Source organism: Podarcis tiliguerta (genome assembly GCF_965153285.1).
Source record: "Podarcis tiliguerta genome assembly, chromosome: 6".
In the NCBI taxonomy this organism is placed as follows: Eukaryota; Metazoa; Chordata; class Lepidosauria; order Squamata; family Lacertidae; genus Podarcis; species Podarcis tiliguerta.
The window spans coordinates 79,612,927-79,635,442 of NC_139539.1; the positions used below are offsets into that span (position 1 = coordinate 79,612,927).

At 40.5% G+C, this 22,516-nt stretch overlaps 1 protein-coding gene across 3 annotated transcripts in view; it reads left to right on the top strand.

Moving 5' to 3' along the window:
* Positions 1-22,516, top strand: part of DENND1B (DENN domain containing 1B) — a 168,586-nt gene that overhangs the window by 125,453 nt on the left and 20,617 nt on the right. For all 3 annotated transcript variants that reach the window (XM_083445296.1, XM_083445295.1, XM_083445294.1), the window contains 7 exons: positions 2,941-3,066; positions 8,467-8,568; positions 14,621-14,711; positions 16,736-16,776; positions 17,256-17,324; positions 21,374-21,430; positions 22,376-22,486. In XM_083445296.1, the coding sequence (XP_083301422.1) occupies positions 2,941-3,066; positions 8,467-8,568; positions 14,621-14,711; positions 16,736-16,776; positions 17,256-17,324; positions 21,374-21,430; positions 22,376-22,486 (597 nt within the window). The remainder of the gene's footprint in view (positions 1-2,940; positions 3,067-8,466; positions 8,569-14,620; positions 14,712-16,735; positions 16,777-17,255; positions 17,325-21,373; positions 21,431-22,375; positions 22,487-22,516) is intronic.

The window sequence follows — 22,516 nt, forward strand, 5'->3', positions numbered from 1 at the left end:
GTAACAGTTCTTTACCTCAAAAAGGGAAAGCTAGGATATTCTCAGGAAGGTCTTTTAATATAACACCTTTTTTATTCTATGTAGCAGCCGAAATTTGCTCCTCAATCTGCTTATCATTTAAGTCCCTTAATAAAAATAGCAATTAGAATATAATTACAGTGGTACCTCGGGTTAAGTACTTTAATTGGTTCCGGAGGTCCGTTCTTAACCTGAAACTGTTCTTAACCTGAAGCACCACTTTAGTTAATGGGGTCTCCTGCTGCTGCCGCGCCGCCGGAGCAAGATTTCCGTTCTCATCCTGAAGCAAAGTTCTTAACCTGAAGCACTATTTCTGGGTTAGCAGAGTCTTTAACCTGAAGCGTATGCAACCTGAGGTACCACTGTACAACAAATTCTTTACACTAAATAGCATCCCATAGCAGGAGGACAACAGCCACTAGTAAATTCAAGTCGATCATTCGTAGTGGTACCACTCGGCTTTTCTAGAAATGCATATCTTGTCATCTTTCTCTAAAAACTTGACGCGAACTAACCTGACACAAGATTCCCTCCAGAATGAGTTCCACAGGGAGGAAAGTGCTTCAAATAGGTGGCCTTTGACCTGGTAACCACTTGCCAAGTTTCAGATGGACTTGTAACCTACAACAGGGTCTTTCTGGCTGACCTGGATGCTCACACAGAGGGGGGGGGCACCTGTACAGAGAGATGCATCTTCAGGTAACCACAGGCCAACACCATTCAGGACTTTATAAATCAAAACCAGCACACAGAGTTCAATCTGCAAGTTAATTGGTAGCTAGTGCAATTCCTTTTGGATTACCGTCAGACTATATGGTTCCACGGCCTATATTACCTCTAAGCCTGGAGCTTGCATTCTGTAGAATTTTTTTGAACCTACTGAAAATGTCCAATTAAAAAACAACAACGGGTGGCGCTGTGGGTAAAACCTCAGCGCCTAGGACTTGCCGATCGTCAGGTCGGCGGTTCGAATCCCCGCGGCGGGGTGCGCTCCCGTTGCTCAGTCCCAGCGCCTCCCAACCTAGCAGTTCGAAAGCAGCCCTGGGTGCAAGTAGATAAATAGGGACCGCTTACTAGTGGGAAGGTAAACGGCTTTTCCGTGTGCTGCGCTGGCTCACCAGAGCAGCTTCGTCACGCTGGCCACGTGACCCGGAAGTGTCTTCGGACAGCGCTGGCCCCCGGCCTCTTAAGCGAAATGGGCGCGCAACCCCAGAGTTGGACACGACTGGCCTGTACGGGCAGAGGTACCTTTAACTTTACCTTTATATGGTTCCATGGCCTATATTACCTCTTAGCCTGCCACTTGCATTCTGTAGAATTTTTTTGAACCTACTGAAAATGTCCAATTAAAAAAAACCAAAACATTTTTGGCCATACTTTAAAGCCAGCCCCACGCTGCAGTGATTGAGAAATGTACACCATATTGAGATCCTTGGAAGATAAAAGTGGTAGATAAATGTAAATAAATAAATATAACTGCAGTTTTTATTGCACCTAGTTTTCTCAAAGGTTGTATATGACATATATATATACTTTAATTTAAAAAAACAACTCAGTGTAATAGTAAACTAACTCACAGGTAACAAAATTGCATAAATTTATTTTGCAACCTTGAACTCTGTAACTTTAAAAATTGTAGATTGTAATTTTTTTGTAGTTTTTAAAGACGTTTTAGTGAACATTGGTGTAGGCTCTCCATGGACTAAATGAATCAGACTCTAAACTTTTATCTGGATCTATGGAGTTTGGATATAAATTGAAAAGATCACAGCTATAGGGAAAAGACCTATACTGTAAAGGCCTTTCTGCATAGATTATGAACATCATAACTCAATATTTCCCCCCACAAAACTATAGTTATAATTGGACCCAATGGGGGTCTGTTTCTTTGATCAGATCACAGTAACCATGACTTTACACTGGAAAATGTCACTACTGTGAAGGTTTATCACCTGTAGAGCTGGTCTTTTCTCTGATGCCGTGTTCAGCTCTCATTAGCATTATTCAGAGTTTAGTTGTTAATTAGATTGATGCTTCAATTACAGTCATCACTGACAAGAATAGCCGTGACTGCTTGCATGAAGAAGAAACAAAAGGATATTCATTTGTGCAGGTGGTTTTTTCCCTTCAAAGTATGACATCTGCATTGCCATCTTCATATATGCATAAATGCAGCGGCTGTAACCCCAAAATTTTGCATATGCTGCACACAGGGGCCTGATTTGCCTATCACATTAAACCACAGTTAAATGTTTAATTGTGAGTTACTGCAAACACGCTTGTCCCTCCCTGGCTTCTGCAATCACCTTATGATGCAACAATTATTTTTTTTAAAAGATATAATGACCACACCACCACCAACTAGTTAGCAGGGCCCATTCAGTATCACAGTGAGACTTGCGTGAAGTCTGTTCTGGAAAGGTAAAGACCTTGTGCGCTTGTGAGTTTGTCTCCTATAGCCATCAGCAAGAGCCCTGGGACTATATAGGGCTGCCCTAAGTGACAAGCTGAGCTTCAACTGAGCCTCCCAGAAAAACCTTTGTAACACAGACAAATGAAAGAAACCCGGTCGGTGCCGCCTTAGACAAGTAGGCACATGTTATGATGGTGGCAAGAAATCTGCAGTAGGAGAGGCTCACAAGCCATTTACTGTAAAATAATTAAAGCTTATTTATGTCAAGAGGCCTTGGAGAAAAAAAGAGAGCATAAACCAATTTGCATTAGCCGTTTACTATCCCCCCCTGCTTTCATTTCAATTAACAGACCAGCAGGTGTTCTTTGCAGTTAAAAAGATAAGCTATCAAGGAAGAGGATGACTTTTTGGCTGACCTGCAGACACCATGGTTTGCCTGCTGATTGGGTTCGTGTCTCCCTGTACCAATTTCTGAGGTGTTAATTTAACTGCTCCTCTCTGTCACGCAGGTCTCGGCCTTGAAAAATAAACTGAAGAAGCAGTCCACAGCTACCGGTGATGGAGTAGCCAGGGCCTTCCTGAGGGCACAAGCAGCGTTATTTGGATCCTACAGAGATGCTCTAAGATACAAACCAGTAAGCGATGCAGTTCAAGTATCCATTTCCCATTGACTCTTAAGAGTGCAACTGTTCTTAATGTCTGTGAGGAGGAATGCTAAACATCTCACCAGAGTTAGAAAAAAACACACCCCTCCAGGTAAACCAAGTCCAAAAGTTGGTTGTGCAAAGTCCAGTGAACGCAGACTACAAAGCCTTTGTGAGCTCATGGGCCAAAACACCCAACAAATACCCCAGCATTTATGTGTCACGTTAGAGACCCAGTGTGGTTGGTATATGGAAAATGTCTGGGTGCGAGTGACAGTTGTGTTGGGCTGTGGGCGCACTTTCCAGATACTGCCTCCCAGTTTGCAAATTAAGTTTTGATTTGCAAACAGCCAGAAGTGGCCCAGGCTCAGTTTTCCCCGAGTTGCTGAATGCCAGGGGTGCCAACTTGAATAAAATGTTGGGGGCGGGGAGCAGGTAAGCCCCCTGCCCCCAATCAATCACATGACACAGTTCACGCTCGCCATTGGAATAGCAATTCCCATCAACTTGGAAGAGGAGCTAGCCCCCTCAACTATTTTATTGGGGGGCCAAAGACCCTAGGAGTTGGCTGCTATGCTGAATGCTGTGGCATCGAGTGCTGTGAATCAACTCCTTTGCATCCTAATATCTTGCTGAAAAGCTGTACATTTGTAGGTTAGGTTAATATCTGAGGTTAGGTTCTCCTAGAGCAGGTGGCCAACAGTGGCCCTCCAGATGTGGTCAGACTCCAGCTTCTATCAACCCCAGCGAGCATGGACAAAAGTTGGGGATGGTGGGAGTTGTGGTCCAGCAGTATCTGGCCAGCCATAGGTTAGCCCCCTCTGTTCTAAAGCTAATATTTCTACAGCCCTGAAGTTCTTTACTTAGAATGTTGCTTTCCATCCAACAGCTTGTCCATTTTTTAAAAAAACCTAATGCTTTGTAACTATTTCATAATTTAAAATATTCTTTCTAACACCTCATCATAGGCCAGAAGCACTGCCTCTGTTTTTGCACGGGAGCAACTGATGCACAGAGGAAATAAGTTATTGTAGTTCTAAAATTGGTAACTGTGAAGAACGTGGGGTAAAAAATAGTACTGACCCAGTACTATCGTACTCAAACTTACTGTGATTTTCCAAGGCTCCAAGCAAAGGTCTTTTCCAGCCTTGCTATCCGAGTTTCTCTGAACTAAAGATTAAACTTGGCACCTGAAGTATCCAAAACATTAGCTCTGCTCTTCTTCCTAACCTTGTTAGGAGGAGTAGATTTAGAAGGGTCCAGCTAAATGATATCTAGTTCAGCTATATTTAGACAAAAATAGGATAAATGTCCAAAACTATGAAAGTAGTTCAAGGGACATAATCATCTTTGCACCGAGATCAATAGTGGATGTGCAGTAAAATGTGGCATTAACAGAACAATTGAAAAAAGATTTTTGTTCTCAAATATTTTTTCCACTAGTAAATAGTAATTCCGATACCTTGAAAGCTTTGGATTTTGTTCTATACCAGTACTGCAGAACTCGTTGTGATTTTGAAGTGAAAGTATAAATTCATTTTCTATGTATAAATATTTCAACACTTTACTGAACATGCCATTTCCATTTTCTAGTATATGCCAACATTTTGGTTCATGAAGTACTCTTAAAGTTTTTTTCTCCCCCTCCCCACTATAGATCTGGTTGAGTTTTACAGTACGTTAATTGTGTATATACAAAGTGAAGAATAAATTTCTAACTAAAATTTTAGCAGACTCCTATATAATCTGCCTACACCCCCAGTAATGTTGTTCCTCTAGTTTGAGTCTAAAGGCTTCTAAGACCTGCTTAGGACAAATCTTAGTACTGCTATCCCAAATATTTAAGTTGCCTCTTCTTGTACTGTTCTCTGCTTTCATTTATCAACATGAGAGGATGCTGCAGGATGTTTAATAGTTAAGAATAAGAGACAAACAGACCTCAAGCCTTTCTCTAATTTTTCAAATCAGTAATCAGTAAGCCTTAGTGTTTAAACAAAGTTATGGGGGTACATTTCTGTTTAAAATGTTAACATACCCCCCCCCGCCTCTCTCTGTGTGGTTGCCTTTATTCTTGCAGAGGTGCCACTATCTTTTTTCACGGAGTTATCTTTTTCTTAGCTAGCTTTCTGAAACAATGCCAGCTTTTTAAAAGTGCAATATAAATCAGGTTAGCTGTTTATGTTCCTTACAATCTTTTAACGATGCATGTTTTTAAGAGTGGTGATTTCTTTCAGGTATTCCCCCCCCCCTTCATGCTTTATCATGAAGACATACACATTTATCATGCATAATGTCCCCTCCCGCTCTCCCGAGCCGTTTCACAAATTATCAAGTAGTTTTCCTGTTCTCCTTTTCTGAATAAGCTTTGTTCATAATAAATGTGGTCAAACCTCTGCCGTGGTCTCTTGTCCACTTCTTTTGACCTAGACAGCAAGATTTTCATTGACTTAATCGCTTTTGGCATAGCCTGCTATAACAGAGAAACAGAGAAAAGAAAATTAAGACTGGGAAGGATGACATACTCTTCTATTCTTATCTTTTACATAGAGTTCAGAAAAGAGCTCTGATTCTAAAACCCTCCTCCCCTATCCCACAGGACTCTACCCTCCCCAATCTAACTTTTCCTTCTCCCTTCAGAATAGGAGTGAAAGAAAAAGCAGAAAATTAGTTTGTGACCTACTAGTGGAAGAAGCACAATGGACAGCTTTCCCATCACACGGGTCACAACTTCACTCTGTTTTTCTCTGCCTCTAGATCAGCCTAAGAAGCACTTCTTCAGGAAAGCAGTAGCAACAGCTCTTTCCAGGGGAGGGGTGCAGTTTAAAACAATTTGACTCCCGGTGCCTCTCTGCTTGTATCCAGCATGGTTTTGAAATGAGCCTGGCTATGAAAAGAAAAAATCAGGAAATAACTCAACATATTTCCACCTAGTCCAAGTCCTTACTGGCACCAACCCCTTCCTCTTCTGCTCCCTAGTTTCAGTTCCCCAGCTAGGAATTTCCCCAGGAATTTTGGGGAGTGTGCCTTCTTTGTCTGCTGTCTTCTCTGATAGACAGACACTCACCAGGGTCTAATTTGTTTTTTATTTGTTTGTTAAATTTTTGGACTGTGCTTTATCCAAGGGTTGCAGGGCAGTTTACAGTATAAAAAGCACAAAAATGCAAAACATAGTAACAAACAAAAATAATACCTGCTCCCTCACCTGCCTGGGAGAAGAAGAATGTTTTTGCGTATAGGGCAACTAAAGCAGTTTCTGTGCCAAAGCCAAGCCTAAACCCCGATTGAAGTGGGTCCAGAATAGATACAGTTTCCTTCAAGAGTGCCTGCATCTGGTCCGTGACTGTACACACAAGAACCTTAGTCAGAGGTCTTTCCCAGCCCTGGAACCTGAAGATGCTTCTTATTGAACTCTGTCTTTTCTGTGCGCAAAGCATTTTCTCTACCCCTGTGCTTTTCCGTAGCTACCACGTTACTCCTAGGTTTCTAAATCCATCCTGTGTGAACCATGGTTAAAGAGTGACAAATAAGCGACCCTATTAGTTAAACAACAGAAACACCTAAATCGATTTGTAATAGGCAAAAAGACAGCAATCAATGTATTACAAACTGAGCAAGTGCCTTGTTTTGCATGGAAAGAATTCTGGTTCATATTGCTTATCATACTTAGAAGCAATAATATCTCCTCTGCTAGGCCAGATTTCCCTTTCCTTCTAATAAAATTGGATAGGTTAAGCTCTTGTGCTCAAGATGATTATTCTGTTTAAGTCAATGCATCAGAGTTATTTCCAGTGATATGAAGGTGCTTGCTTAAAATGTGAATGCAGCTTAAATGGAATCAGTCCTGCTGTGCCCAACAGTCCATGAAGATGAGTTGGGGAGAGATGGAATTCTACAATAACTGTTGTTAAAGAGGACGGATATCTTGTTTGGCATAGATTTTTGGGGGTCCAAGTATTAGCAGTCTCCTCTTCTGTATAGAATCCCTACTAGGCTTTGATCGAACTACTTTGAAAGTATGTTGTAAATCAATACTAAAAGGACCATTAGAGCATGTGTCCGCTACATATCAGCACAGCATTCCTCCAAAGGCTACGTTCTAGACCGAAGCATCACAAGGAACAAACAAGTCAATGGCAGAAATTAATTGCATTAGAAAAACTCTAGGGAATTGCATTAGCAACAGTTGCTAATTTTTGTTTCTGAAGCCTCTTGCAGTAACAATAACTTCTATGAAATCTCAGGAAGAGATCTGAATCAAAAAAGAAAGTGGCTACAATCCAAGGAGCTCAGTACACAAAACACTTCCATGTGCATGTGGAATTGTAGACTGCTGCTTGCTGGGTTGAGAATTTCCCCTCTCTAGCATAGGCACTTAGTGGCTCTTTTGAGACTCCCACAACTCTCACAGAATCTTTTCAGGAAGTTCCAAGTGTAAGCGTAGTCCCATTGATTTCAGAGGGCAACGTAGGCATAAACTTTTATCTCTGATTTAAGTCAATGGGGCTAACATGCACACAATTTTGACGGGATTGTTGCCTCAAGAATTCAATGGAATATTGTTCATGTAAATATCTCGGAGCCTGTTCAGATCGTTTGGATAAACAGACTCAGATAAATGCAGGTGCACCCAGTAGAGAACTAAGCAGCCACTGGAGCCTTATGGGAAATCCACAATGAATCTGCAGGACTGAAGGATTTGATTGGGGAAATGGAGCTCACTGTAGTTCATTATAGAATTACAGGAAAGTAAAGGTTTCAAAGTCTCCCGCCGGGTCATACTTGGCAAATCTTATAACCATGGAAGTCTCGTTTATTCTGCTCTTATATATCTCTTTACCACATTTCAAAGATTTTCCCCACTGGCCAAAAAAATACATAGATATTGCTTTTAACAAACTGCTTGCCTTTCAGAAGAAAGGGGTTAAGAAAAAGTTGCACGGGGGAAAATAAATATAGTTTCAGTTGTGCGGTAAAGGGGGCATATGTGTGGTAAAGGGGGCATAAAAATTATTAGTTTTTTTTTTACTGATATATGCATAATATGATTATGATAAGAATTGCAGTGACTTAGTGGCCATGCCAAGGTCCCTTTGGAAGTTTCAGTTTTTCATGAAGTTAAAACTTTGCAGTTTTGCATAGGTAAGAATGGTCTCAAATCTTGTTCTCTGTGTAAAACGTAAATTAAGATTTATTCCATGTGAACTTCAGGTTTTTGTTATTTTTGTTTTCTGCATTTGTTTGGGAGTCAGCAAATGCCCACATGGCTTGAAGGATATGTAATTCTTCAGTGCTGAAAATTAGGGAGTGATTGATATATGTGTGTGTATCAAATAGAATTGCACAGACTGTTCCCAAATAAATATCTTACTGATCTCCTTTCTTTTAATTTAGGGTGAGCCTGTCAGTTTCTGTGAAGAAAGTTTTGTCAAGCACCGTTCCAGCACTTTTAAGCAGTTTTTGGAAACTGCAGTGAACCTTCAACTTTTTAAACAGGTACAGAGCGAGTGGGTTCTCAGTTTAGTTCTCCTCTATTGTACATGTAGGAAAACTGAAGAATAGATGCAATCTGTGCAATATGTTTCCCGCATTTAATATCTATTGACCATTTCTATCAGCAGCTCCGGAGATTATGCAAGGAGAATTCAAGAGGTCAAGTCAATCTACTACAGTTCCGAAACTATGCTTTGTTCAAACAAGCCAGGACCAAACTGTAGCTTCTGGCCCTGATTCGTTTGCAAACCGTATTTTAAACTAATCAGAGTTTCCTTCATTCTGACATAATAAGGAACTCTGGTTAGGTTATAAGCAGATGCCTCTGATCTATTCTTCACTGCTACGACAGATTCAGTTGTTCCCCACTGAATCCTAAATTCTAGGTTTGAAGCTAGATGCTCAGAGGTGGGGGCTTAATGGAAGCAGTCTAGAAATACTCTTAACTTGCTGGACTTAGGGAGGTGCTTCAGTTCTGCCCTGGACATATCCTTGCCAGTGCTGGCTGCCATTTTCTATCCATTTCTTTTGAGCCTGTTAATGTCTAATTAAATATTAAGAAAGGTGTCATAAGACTTGTTCCTCCCTTGTTGGAAGAAACTGATCCTTAAATGAAGATATCCACTGCTTGGATGGGGAGAGGACAATATAATATAAATATGGCCAAAGGGTCAGTCCAGAAAGGTTATTTTTATAGTGCTGGATAAACACTGCGGCACAAGCTACAGGTCAAAGCAGAAAACGCCATCTCTGATTAAAGCATCAGGAATCTTAGGTGGGGAGGCTGTGTTGAACTAATCTGCTAGCTCTCTTTGAAGATATACTACCATGATAGATAAGTGAAATTCAGAGGGTGGTAGCCAACTTTCACTATAAAAAATGGTAAGTTTGTGTCTGAGATTTAATGGCTGAGGTAGAGATTTACGACAATATAAGTGAAATATGTGCAGCTTTTAATTGGGTAGAACAGAAATAATATTATCTTCCAAGAGGCAAAGGAAGATGTTATAAAACTATTTCATTTTTATAGCCAATGTATTGCCTCTTCTTCAGTTTATTTTGGATATCATCCTTCCTCCTTATCCTTCATCCAGCTGCCTCTTATCCAAGAGTTCTTGTTTGTAATTGGGTCTCTTTCAAGGTTATTTGAGTTATAAGAAGGCTCAATTTAAAACCTTGCTCTATCCAATGCAAAGCATTCTTTCTTTGCAACAGGAAATAAATCTTTTAAACAGTCCGAAGGCCTATAGTGGAATAATATGTAGATAGGAGAAAGCAGTTTTATTACGGTAGTTTTGGGAGACACATCCATGTGTTAACTCTGGCTGTTTGGGGAAAGTTGAATCATAATAAATTTATAGGCTAGATTATAAAGGCTGTGAATACACAGTGTTATATAGCACCGATAAAACAAATAGGTCATAGAAGACTTTGGACTAGATTGGTGGCTCTGCAAAGGGGCAACTACTGGTGTGCTTCCCCTTCACTGCCTTCTAAACCCATGTACTTAGAAATGGAAATCAACAGGGAAGATATGCAATTGGGAGAGAACGAGAAGGGTATCTTATATGGCTACAGAGCAAAGCTATGTTATAACAACAATGATGGTATATCACTGCTAATGCTCAAGATCTCCACATACACATTACTAAGCAACATTTGTGGTGCTTATTGCACCAATATTATTTGGTTGTGCAAATAAGAGGCCACAGATGGGATGATTTCAATCTGATGATGATTGGTATGGGACTACTGGCACCAGCACACTTGAACGAATGAACCCCGAATTACTCCAGCCTTGAGTATATCTCATATTTGGTGTTAACTCCTGCACTGTTGCTTACAGCTGCGTTGGAAAACCGTGGCTGCTACAGCTGATGGCAGCTAGCTGTTACGAAAAGAATCATAAGTAAGAATCAAAGGTCAAGAAGGAAAGATCAAAGCGTGTCTTCGTAATGCTAAATCTTAGCACAAAAAAGGTCCCTTAGGCGGAGAAAAAGGACAGCATCTTGATGTAATTTGGAATCGGGAAGTCAGGCTTGCATGTAATTTGGCAAATAGATAACTGGGAGATCTCTTTCCATGATGGTAAATACTGTAAGAAACAGAACATTATTTTTTGTGTGTACTTACTGCAGCATTCAGAAGTGCATTCAGCATTTCCAGCCCTTCTGAAATTTTGTGCAAATGTGCTCTTGGTTCAACGACCACTTACTTAATCTTAGAAGCCACTACGTTCTTCAGGGCCAGAGGTGGTCAGCTCCATAATAAAGTTGATACCTACCTATCAGAAAAATGTCATGGCAAATGGAGCATACTGTATTTTTTGCTCTATAAGACTCACTTTTTCCCTCCTAAAAAGTAAGGGGAGATGTTTGTGCGTCTTATGGAGCGAATGCAGGCTGCGCAGCTATCCCAGAAGCCAGAACAGCAAGAGGGATCGCTGCTTTCGCTGCGCAGCAATCCCTCTTGTTGTTCTGGCTTCTGAGATTCAGAATATATTTTTTTTCTTGTTTTCCTCCTCCAAAAACTAGGTGCGTCTTATAGAGCGAAAAATATGGTAGTTCCCAGTTGCACCAATCCTTAGGATTGTGTGTGCACAACGTTAAATCATGACAGTGTGAGACTTTTCTTTCTAAACCAGGGCTACTAGGGGCTAAATGAAGGGTGAGATCCAGTGCTAGTCATACTCGAAGCAACCCATTGAAATGACTAACATTGGGTATCACCCAAAATTGCTTTGGGAGCCACATCCAGCTATAAAACAATATATTGTTTTATAGTATACTGTTAGTTTTGTAGGTGAAATAAAATCTAGTCAACTGCTCTGTGGAACCACTGTTCATTTCAATGCAATTCCCATTTGTATTAAAATGGTCTCCTATGCAAGGTTTCATCTCCCCACTGCCCGCCCCTCAAATCCTAAAGCTTAGCAGCTCAGTTTGTGTCTGTGTAACTTTACCTAATGATTAGACTATCCATAAATCATGTGTTGGTTTTATAGCGAGGGATGAATTCTTAGCTTTTCCCTGAATAGATAATGTCTTGTGGTTCAAGGGATGTTTTCTGCACCCTGGTAGCTAAAGGTGCTTTATCTCATTCTTGCTGTGAAACAATCCAGCGATCCCATACTGTGGTCTGACCATGAACCAAACCCATTTGGGAAAAAGCCAGCTTAAGTGGGGTGGGTAAAAAAAAGTTAGCTGAGGAGAAGAGGAAATAATCACCAGTGATAGTGTGTACTTTGCTACTGCTGTGTCTGTGTTTATCTTCTTCTTTTTTAAAAAAATGTACTTGTGGAACAGTTTGTTTCATGTCATCAGTCTATCCATTGACAAGCATCAGATTGTCACTGACGGGTCTGTTTGGATAATCTGTGATAGTGTATGACAGTCAGCCAAATAATTAATTTCTATTGGCTCCTGTGTACTGTTTCGGTTAACAGCAATTCGGTAGTAATTCATGTTGAAAAATGCGCAATCAGTCAAATGCTTTCTCCGTTTATCTCATACTTGGGCTACCACCTAACCCTGACCAAAATAGATTACTGCTTGAAAGCATTCTAAAAATGTCAGTGCTTTTGAAGAGTGGGGGAAGACTCTGTGTTTTTATTAATCCTTTAAGGCAGATTAAAGCTTTTAACAAAACATTGTAGTTTCTTTTATTCAGCTGTTTACCATTGTGAACAATTCTTGATCTTGTGTTCTTAATCTGGTGTTACTTCACACCATGCGTCTGTGTATAGGCAGACTCTAAATTTCTCTGTGGCTCAGATTAGCATTTTCCATGGTTTGGTGAATTACGGGCATGTCTTAGTCTCACATGCTGATTTCTTATTCTGTTTCCTAGTTTGTTCTAATCAGATAGAGCCATGAGGTCCAAATGGGCTTAAATGGCAACTGTCTCCAAAGCATGATTTGAAAACAAGTGGGCTAGCATGGTTAGCATTAAACCATAGTTTGTCTGATTTTAGCACTGGAAAAAAATATAGTTAGGCAAACCAGAAAAGAGATGTGAGAATACATGTGAGGGAAAGGATGGTCTAAACCTCTGGCATGTTCCCAGTCCTTCAAACTATGGTGTAAAATGAACCAATGTATGTACCTAAATAATAAACTTTACAAAGGTAAGTCATAAAGTCTTTGTGGCTATAATTAAATTTGGACCATGTGTGGGTATATATACAACTGAATATGAAGAAATTAATGAAGAGAAAGTGCTATGGAAGGTTCAGCTCTTTGGCCTTGGTCTATAATAATCCTAAGCAAATGAATGAACTCTTCCTTGAGTCATCCTGTAAAACTGACTGGAGCATAGTTCTGACCCTCAGTTGAGTAAATCATGAACTTTGCTTCATGAAACAATATGAAATATAAATGCTCAGGTACAATACGGTACAATTCATAGCATTATTTAATGACTATGGAGGTACCCTGGGGAAGAATCAGAATTTGCAAATTAGGCCCTCTAGAATATGTGCATATTACTCTCACTGCCCTCTTGTGTAACACATGCAAATGTCTTCCACATCTGTACATTCCAGATGTGTGTGTGGAACTCTCACATTTCTTCACAGGGAGATGAGAATCCAAGTCTTCTGAGAGGGGGCATTACTCATTTGTTTTTGTTTTATTATGTATTTTATATTATTATTTTGCATTTCCCCCTTTAAGAACTGCCCTGAGATCTTCAGATGAAGGGCAGTATACTAATAATAATGATGATGATGATAATAATAATAATAATAATAATAATAATGTCACTCAATATCTCCATGTCCTCCTCCTGCTGCTACTTTGTTAACATGTTAAGCCACACTCCATTGGTTTGGTTTCTCAACTACATTCATCAAACATCAGCACTGGCACCAACCATGCATCAAGTGGGAAGGTGTTCCATAATTGGGTGCCACAACAGAGTAAGTTCTTTCTCAGGTTGTTGCAAAGCAGATTCATCATTATTTCATTGATGTCCACAATTTGTTTGCTGCTTAATCAAAGTTATCTCTGGGCTGTGTACAAGAAAACCAGTACAATAAAACTAAAAACGAGTTAAAACAACAACAACAATTTTATTATTTGTACCCCACCCATCTGACTGGATTGCCCCAGCCACTCTGGGCAGCTTCCAACATATATAAAAACATAACAAAACATTAAACCTTAAAAAGCTTCCCTATAAAGGGCAGCCTTCAGATGTCTTCTAAAGGTTATATCTCCTTGACATCTGATGGGAGGGTGTTTCACAGGGTGGGTGCCACTACCAAGAAGGCCCTCTGCCTGGTTCCCTATGGATTCACTTCTCGCGGTGTGGGAACAGCCAGAAGGCCCTCTGCGCTGGATCTCAGCGTCTGGTCTGAACGATGGGAGTAGAGATGCTCCTTCAGGTATACAGGGCCGAGTCCTTTTAGAGCTTTAAAGGTCAGCACCAACACTTCAAATTGTGCTCGGAAACGTACTGGGAGCCAATGTAGGTCTTTCAGGACTGATGTTATAAAATCAGATTTCAATTAAAAGGCTGCCTGGAACAAAAGCGCCAGGCGTTCAGCAGGAAGGGGGCCTGTCTGACCTCACCTGGTAGAGAGTTTCACAAAATCGGGCCCTTGATACTGAATGCATGGCTTCCTATGGATGCATGCCATGCATCTGAGCCTTGAAGGGACACTAGCAGTGACTCTCCCAAAGGTGCCAGTGATCAAGAAGGGATCAGGCAGTGCTCCTTGGATGCAGGACAGCCAAGACGATTTCAGCAGCCGATCTTAACACATGGGTAGATTCATATGGGCGGAGATGCTAATTCAAACATTTAGGGTCCAGGTTGCTTTGAACTTTTTTATATAATTGCTAGCACCTTAGATATGGCCCATTAGCAGATTGGCAGCCTGAGGAATCCTCTCAGGAGCACCATCAGAGAATTAGCTGACAATAATGGGGCTCCTTCTGTAACTCTGGCGCTTTCTGTAGGGCTGTGAACAAATAAGAATTAAACAGAAGGTTTGAAACGTGAAGCTTCAACAAAGACGTAATTGCTTTCATCCACTTTTTTCTTTTTGCAGTTCATTGAAGGTCGACTTGCAAAGCTAAATGCAGGAAAAGGGTTTTCTGATGTGTTTGAAGAAGAAATCTCTTCGGGTGGCTTTGGTGGAGGTATAGATTTTTCTCCATACTGTTTGGGTCATTCTTGTTGCGTTGAAATTATCATTGCTTTTGTTAAAATTTCTATACCACCCTTCATCCTTCCAAGATTTCTATACCACCCTTCAAGAACCACAAGGCGGTTTACAATGTAAAAACACAGAAATACATACCATAGTAACGAACAAAAACAATAACACCCCCCTAACCCCATTTAAAAGGGCATAGACGGTTATGAAAGAAATAATGGTGGTTGACAATAGTTTTTAAAATTGGTTTTCAACATGTTGTTGACCTTCACCAACAATGGTGCCCAGTGGCCACGACTGAAGTTGTGGGAGGTGTAGTCGGAAACAGCTGGATGGCACCAGGCAGCTGTAGAGAGTTCTCATTATTTCACTAAACAGATAAATTGATATACAAAATGGATGCCATGTTACTCAAAAGGCAAAACAGCAAAATGACTTCTCCCAAGGCTGGAGGGGAGAGGAAGTTCCCATCGCTCTTCCTCATGCAACCCATGTATCCTAGCCGCTTTTGTCCCACCTGAGCTCTGAGAACAGACAGGAAAAACAATCTGGATTTTGCAACCACCTGCCATGCAGAAAACCTAGGAAGCTGCCTTATATACAGTGGTGCCTCGCAAGACGAAATTAATTCGTTCTGCGAGTCTCTTCGTCTAGCGGTTTTTTCGTCTTGCGAAGCAACCCTATTAGCGGCTTAGCGGATTAGTGCTATTAGTGGTTTAGCGGCTATTAAAGGCTATTAAAGGTTTAAGGGATTAGCGGATTAGCGGATTAGCTGCTAAAAGGCTATTAGCGGTTTAGCGTCTTAGAAAAAGGGGGTGGGGAGCGGGAAAAAATCTCAAGACTCGCAAGACATTTTCGTCTTGCGAAGCAAGCCCATAGGGAAATTTGTCCTGCAAAGCGCATCGAAAAATGGAAAACCCTTTCGTCTAGCGGGTTTTCCGTCTTGCGAGGCATTCGTCTTGCGGGGTACCACTGTACCAGTATTGTCTATTCTGCCTGACTGCAGCTTTCCACACTCTAATGGCAGAGCTCTTTCTTCCTACCAGGGCTTGAGCCTGACACCTTTTTTCATTGTCAGACATGCACTCTCATCATTGAGAGTCCCTTCCCATTTCTTCGCTAGAATTTGCTGCCGCCTGCTATACAGGCGTTTGTTTGACAGCAACGTACATTTTGGAAGACGTGGTTCTGCCACCATCGTGTGTAGTTTGCAGAAGTGGTTTATAAGAGGTGAGGTGGTTTTTTGGCTTTGCCCCAATGTGCAAAGTAAACAGAATTTCACTCCGCCTCTAGCTGTTAGGTTTATTATTGAGTTTAAGAGGCTTTTGAAGCACTGTTGTAAAACCCATATGTAGCTTGGGGAAACCCTTCACATTCTCTTTCTTTTTAGCTCCATTTATTGGATTGGAAGTTTCCATTACAGCAATTGCCATTGCCTCTCACATTGTCTCAAAATCAACAATCCGTTCTCTCTTAATGTTGTCTAAAAACCAAACCCACGAGTCTTTCTTGTGCTGCTAAGTAAAAGGAAAGCTTCCTCTTTCAAGCAGTCAAATTTTAACTTGACTGTTGTGAGCAATTTAATAGAGTAATAGTGCCCAGTAAACGTGTATCTGTTTGTAGTTCTCCCATTTGCCTAATTTTCCTCACCTACAAGGCAGTAGCTACTGTAGACAGCAAAGAAAAAGAAAAACGTCATTTAATACTCTAATATATTACCCCTTATTTCCACTGTATGAAACTAATATTCTAGTACAAATTCCTGCAATTTTATTCAGTTTTCTTCATATTTGGTATGGGCATTCTCAGGAAAACCAACACATCTTTTTGTTTTGTTTTGTAATAAAGCAGAATACTTCATGTTGAGGTTCAGTGAGGTTTCAGTCTTTTACATTCCATAGAAAGTTGGGACTGCATTTAAATATGTAAAGAATATTATGTGTTTTTGAACAAACAAAATTTTAAAGGAACCCTACCTTTCTGGCTTCTCTCTCATTTGTGTTTTAGGAAATTCAAGATCATATCACCAGTGGATGTATACAGTTAAGGTGAGGAAGTGTGTCAATGGTATTTAAAATTTGCCCAAGGCTTCCATCTATTGCTATAATGTAGTATTCTCATTTAGCAAATTACAGGAAGATGTCTAGGAATTTGTACAACAGATATGGGAGCATATGCACAATGAACTTCTGTGCAAGCCTCCCTTACACAACTTCTGTTTATACAATCAGAGCTTATGAAGGAGAACTTCCTGGTAGATTGTGCCCTATATGGTTACATTAAAAAGCATTGATAAATGTGTCAGCCATAGGGATGACATATTATAATGCTTGGGCTGTAGCAGACAAAGGCTGACAAAATGCAGCTGTATAAATCTTCTGAGAGGGATATCGGGGAGTGACAATGGCAGTGGTGAGGCCGTTGCATTTTATTTTTGCTTTGCAAAACCTTAACGTTTAATTATGCTGGGAAGGTGATCAATGTGTGTTTTGTGTATTTCAGAATATTTATGCATTGTATATTTCAGAAAGGAGGAGCCCTGATCAACACAGCTATGACCAGAGCCAGCCCAGCTATGAAAACAGCATACCAATATGTAAGCTCTAGCCCTGTTCTGTTTCATTTTTCTGCAAACTGCATGTCCTATTTTAATCTAAATTACTGCAAAAAAAATGTAAAAAATGAATTTATTTCCAGAACAGCTATTACAGCTTCCAGGAACTAGGGTTGGCAAGAATAGGACCATAACTCCCCCAGTCCTCCTGTTCTTCTTGCCAAGCTTAACTCCAGGATGCAGATAGTGTTTTCTCATTTTCACCGTGATGCAGGACCCAACCTAGTTCCTTGCTTAGAAAAGGAAAGGAATAATAGAGTAGGCTGCAAGCAGAGAAGAGGACTAATTTAGAGTTCCACCAATTTCCAGGCTTCCTAGTATGCTGGAGTTTGCATGCAAATCATACTCACTGTTCACTATCCAAACTGAAGGCCATTTTTGCCAGGTATACACTGGCACCTTGGTTCTCAAACTTAATCCATTCCGGAAGTCCGTTCCAAAACCAAAGCATCCCAAAACCAGCGTGTGCTTTCCCATAGAAAGCAATGCAAAACAGATTAATCCGTTCCAGACTTTTAAAAACAACCCCTAAAACAGCAATTTAACATAAATTTTACTATCTAACGAGACCATTGATCCATAAAATCAAAGCAATAATCAATGTGCTGTACTATAAAACAAATAAGACAGTATTGTAGATGATAAAAATTAAAATTACCGTATTATTTTTTCTTACCTGCACTGATGATAGTCATTGTTTGGATGGGGGGCTTTTATCCATTTCCGTACTGGGGTGACGGCATCCTCCTTTGCTTGTCCCCGTGCTAGTTTAAGTTGGTTGGTTAACTTTTCCAGTAGGGTGACTTCCCATACATTTTGGTACCAGTGGTCTATGTTCACTCTTGAAAGGTCCTTCCAGTGTCTAGTAATGATATTTCTAGAGTTCCTTCATCAATTTGTGGATTGTTCAGATATTGAGGTTATATGTCATTGGCTTAGGGCTCATCCACACTTCTACTTGCATAGTCATTCCTAGGCATATTAAACTTTTACATTGAAAAAAAGTAATGTATTTTCCAGAGCCTTTGCTGAGGTTACTTGTTACTGCGTCGTAACAACTTTAGCCATTTTACTGGCAACCACCCTTTCCCCAAGCAAAACTATCAGTACCTTTTGGCATTCGTACCCACAGCATAAGCCCAGTTTAATTATATATCATGTGAAACTTAACTCAGTTGGTCAGAAAGAATTGATGCCCCTGAGGTATAATCCCATATGGTCTTAATGGCTTTTCTTTTTTGAGACTCAGTTGGAATGAGTGGTTTGAGAATTACCTCTTTTTGACTAGACTTTGTAGCAGTCAAGACGCCCCTTCCCCCAAATAGCTAGCTGGCTTGCTACAAGTATTCATGCCACAGCATCTGACATTTTGCCACAAGTACACACACTTGGCTTCACAGCAACATTGCAAGTTTAGTAACCCTTCCCTCTACATGGGGATTATCTTCACGTTGGGAACGCTCTGCGTGTGAAGGAACAGCAAGGTTAAATACCAAACACAGAGGCAAAGGAGAGCCTTCCTTGCCTGAAAACTATTATTCCAAATCACAGCCTTCCTTTGAGGCTCCAGTCATCAATAAATAAATCAGATCCTTAATCTCTTTTTTAAAAGAGAATTTTTAATTGTACATCAATTCAAAATCATACCGAACATATGAAGAAAAATAATCCAGGTAAATACATTAAAAGCACTGTGGATTCATGTGCTCATTTATAATTTACACGCAGCTCATTAACAGGTTGTCAGAAAATTACCCTTCTCTTTTTTCCACTAGATTTTCCTCCCTCTGTTTTGCCAATTATATCTCTTCATCTGTTAGTGCTGAATGTGCCCACTGCTGGGTCCCTCCTATGTTGTTGTGGCCCCCTTGGGGCTCAGCTGATGGTGGCTATGGCAGTGACCATCTGAATTTCCCACAATGCCCTGACCTAGCATCACTCTGTAGCACTGAGGGAAATTAAAATGGCAGCTCACCATATATTGCCACTGGGAAACCCAAGCATCACTGCTGTGTTACATCAAAGCATTGGTGACCCATTGCTACCCCAAGGTGCCGTGTCATGATAGTACTCCTTCCTATACCCAAACTAAACTTTTCAGACTTGCCTAAATCAGTCTGAAAAGATCACCCGAATGTACATCAGAGTATGGATACTGTTTTTCTGTGTTGCAATGCTTTCAAATAGGCATTTGGAGACATCTGACTGTGTTGTCACTTGCAAGCAGAGCAGTGCAGAGGGACCATCCAAATGCACATATATATTTAAATCCAGTCTCAGTTACCAGTTTTATTGTGTTTGTAGCGAGGCCCATTTTTCTCCCCAGATCCTTGAAATTGTGAGTGACAGTCCCCATCATAATCTAGAGTTAGTTGCCCCCGGTTGACTTCTGTTTTGCCCGACAGCTATATCTGTGTGGAAAACCGCTAATCATTGTAGGAATTCTGCGTTAGGAATTCCAAGAGCTAAGCTGCTTCCAAATGGGGGGTGGTTGGAGCTCCCCTTCCTCTATTAAAAAGACTCTCCTCCCTGGAAGAGAGGGGAGTGGTTGTGGGCGGGAGCCCGAGCACCGCCCACTCACCTGGCTGGCGCCCACGCCCATCGGCAGGCACCCAACCAGGTGCTGCCGAGGGGGGCGTGTACAGCAGCCTATATGCTGCAGCGCCAGCCCCTCTTCGGCCTCACTCTCCATCGTCCCGTCGTGAGTCACCCACCCTCCACTCCCTTTGAGCTCAGGGTCTTAGTTTTCCTTGGCCTTGCTACGGACCTTAGGTTGGTCGCCCTGGTTGTCCGGGGGGCCTGGTAGGAATTTTTCCATTTGGCATTAGGCTTTTTGGTTTTTTCGCCTACCTCGTAGCAATCGTCACAACTTTCGTGGTATTGGTGGGTAGGTTAGGCATTGGAATAATGTGTTGTGGTGTGTCGAAGGGCTCGGTGTGGCCATCGCCTATGCCTTCAATTTTTGGGTATTCCGTTAAAGGAATCTGGCGGTCGTGTATTCTGTCCGATGCCTGCTTGGCGGGAGGCCATGGCACGACCCTCGGTGACATCAGGGGAGAGCCTATAGTTGGATTAGCATCAACAGGCTCCAACTGCTGGTGAATAAACCCCCTTGTTTTGGACATCCAATGCCTAAGCCAATACCTTTTCACTGCTGTAATCAATAAAGTTGTGGCCTTTTCTTGCCCATTAACCTTATATCACGTGTCCTTGTGTATTCATTCCACATTGCGGGGGTTGGGTCCTTGAACCACAACTTAACCTTTTCTTTAAGAAAACATCCACTACCTTTTATGCAATGGGTGTGTGTGGTTTGAAGCAATTCAGACAACGCTGGATTTTTTTTTAGTGTTAATTATGAATCCCGGTTTGATGTATTAATTACTCAGATCATGGGGCGCTGCAAAACACGGAGGTTTTACCAGAAAATGCTGCAAAACAACCACAAATCTTTGGCACCAGTTTGGAGGTGATCACAAATTTCGGGGTTCATAGTTGATTAAGCTGTGTGAGGTTATTGCATCTCTGAATTAAGGGAAGTTCTGAGATGCATTTTTATGCAAGCTGATATCATATAGTGGAATGAAACTTGACTGATACTTTTGGTGCAACAAAATGTAAACCTAATAATGGTGTCAACTCAAAGATGCCACAGTTAGCAACATCATTGCATAAAATGACACAATTGGAACTCCATTGCCGTAACTTTTTCACTATTCAACAAGTGGTTGAACTATTTCTTTCTCCAAATATACCATTATGCACAAAAGAACTATTAAAGAAATATCATTTAATTAGTGGCGGTTGTTTTTTTCTTTTTGGTAACCCAGATATACATATGCTGAGATACAATTTTTAATGCACTCAAACCTTATTAACAATCATGTGTGAAATTAGCAAGGAAGTAATTTCCTTTCATTATACCACATAATGTGAGAGATTTAATTTTTAATTAAATTTCACCTCATATGCAGCACTCTTCAAACCATTGTTTTGCAAAGCCATTTAGTTCTTTTTTCTTTTTTTCCTAGGCAAAAAATCATGCAAAACAGGGGATAAAGGAGGTGAGAAGTAAGTTAAAACACAAGGTATGTAACAGAATTTGTACTTTCTTACCTTGTTTCTTTCTTCAGTTTGAAGCACATACCTTACAAATCCCACAAGATTTGTGTTTTTAATGACTTTTGAAATATGCTTAGCCCTTTGTTCAACAATACATTTTTTATAACAAGCCCTCTGGCAACTATCTGTCATTCTATGCATCCACTCGAATAATCTCTTTATTGTTTGCATATTTATCATGGAAAAACAGAGGTCTTCAAAGATACGTTAACAGGATGTATGTTTTCATAAAGCTGATTGCTTTGATATCACAATTGAAGCCTTTGCTTCAAGCTGAGAATTTAAGGCAAGCCAGTTTTACCAGAGAAATGTAATTCAGAAGGTGTAGTTGTCTAACTTTCATGAGATCTGTAAATGGTGGCAGTATTTTAGCATGCTGAAATCCCTTAACTTTCAAGAGCAGCAATATAAACGTATTGGAGGCATGTCGTCAAGGCATTGTTTGTTCATTTTAAATTTTTATTTGTTTGCCTGCAATATTTAATTGTATAGCGAGTACTTTTTATATTATTTCTCTTCTCCTTCAAGCACGAAGGCTGATTACATGAATTGGTTGTTAATTGTTCTTCACGAAAGCTTCACTCTATTTAAAAGTTATTTGGCAGCTTAAACATCTTGCTATGAAGTTTAAGTTAATTTTGGTGACAGTTTTTATGACATCTTTCCCCCATCTGTTTTAGCAAAAGTGATTTAGTACCATATATGTGTGTGTATGCAGTGACTGACAAAACAGAGATATTAAACTCTTAAAGAAATATCTCTGTTTGTTAGTCTCTGTAATAAATGGTTTTAGTGATTAGCTGTGTCCTTTGGAATACAGAGTAAAACTGTCTGAAATTCTGTTTGACGCTTTAAATGTTGCACATATACTAAATGCATAAAGATTTTTCAATCTTAATTTTATTCTGTAGGAAGCAGAAGATGAGTATGGAATTTGTAGCTCGGGTTTTGTGCAATATACTCCAGTCTACACATTGCATAATCCACAAAGACTTAGCACAGAGAAAAGAAGACTTGGGCAGGTAAGATAATTTCAAGAAGAAAAATCCTCT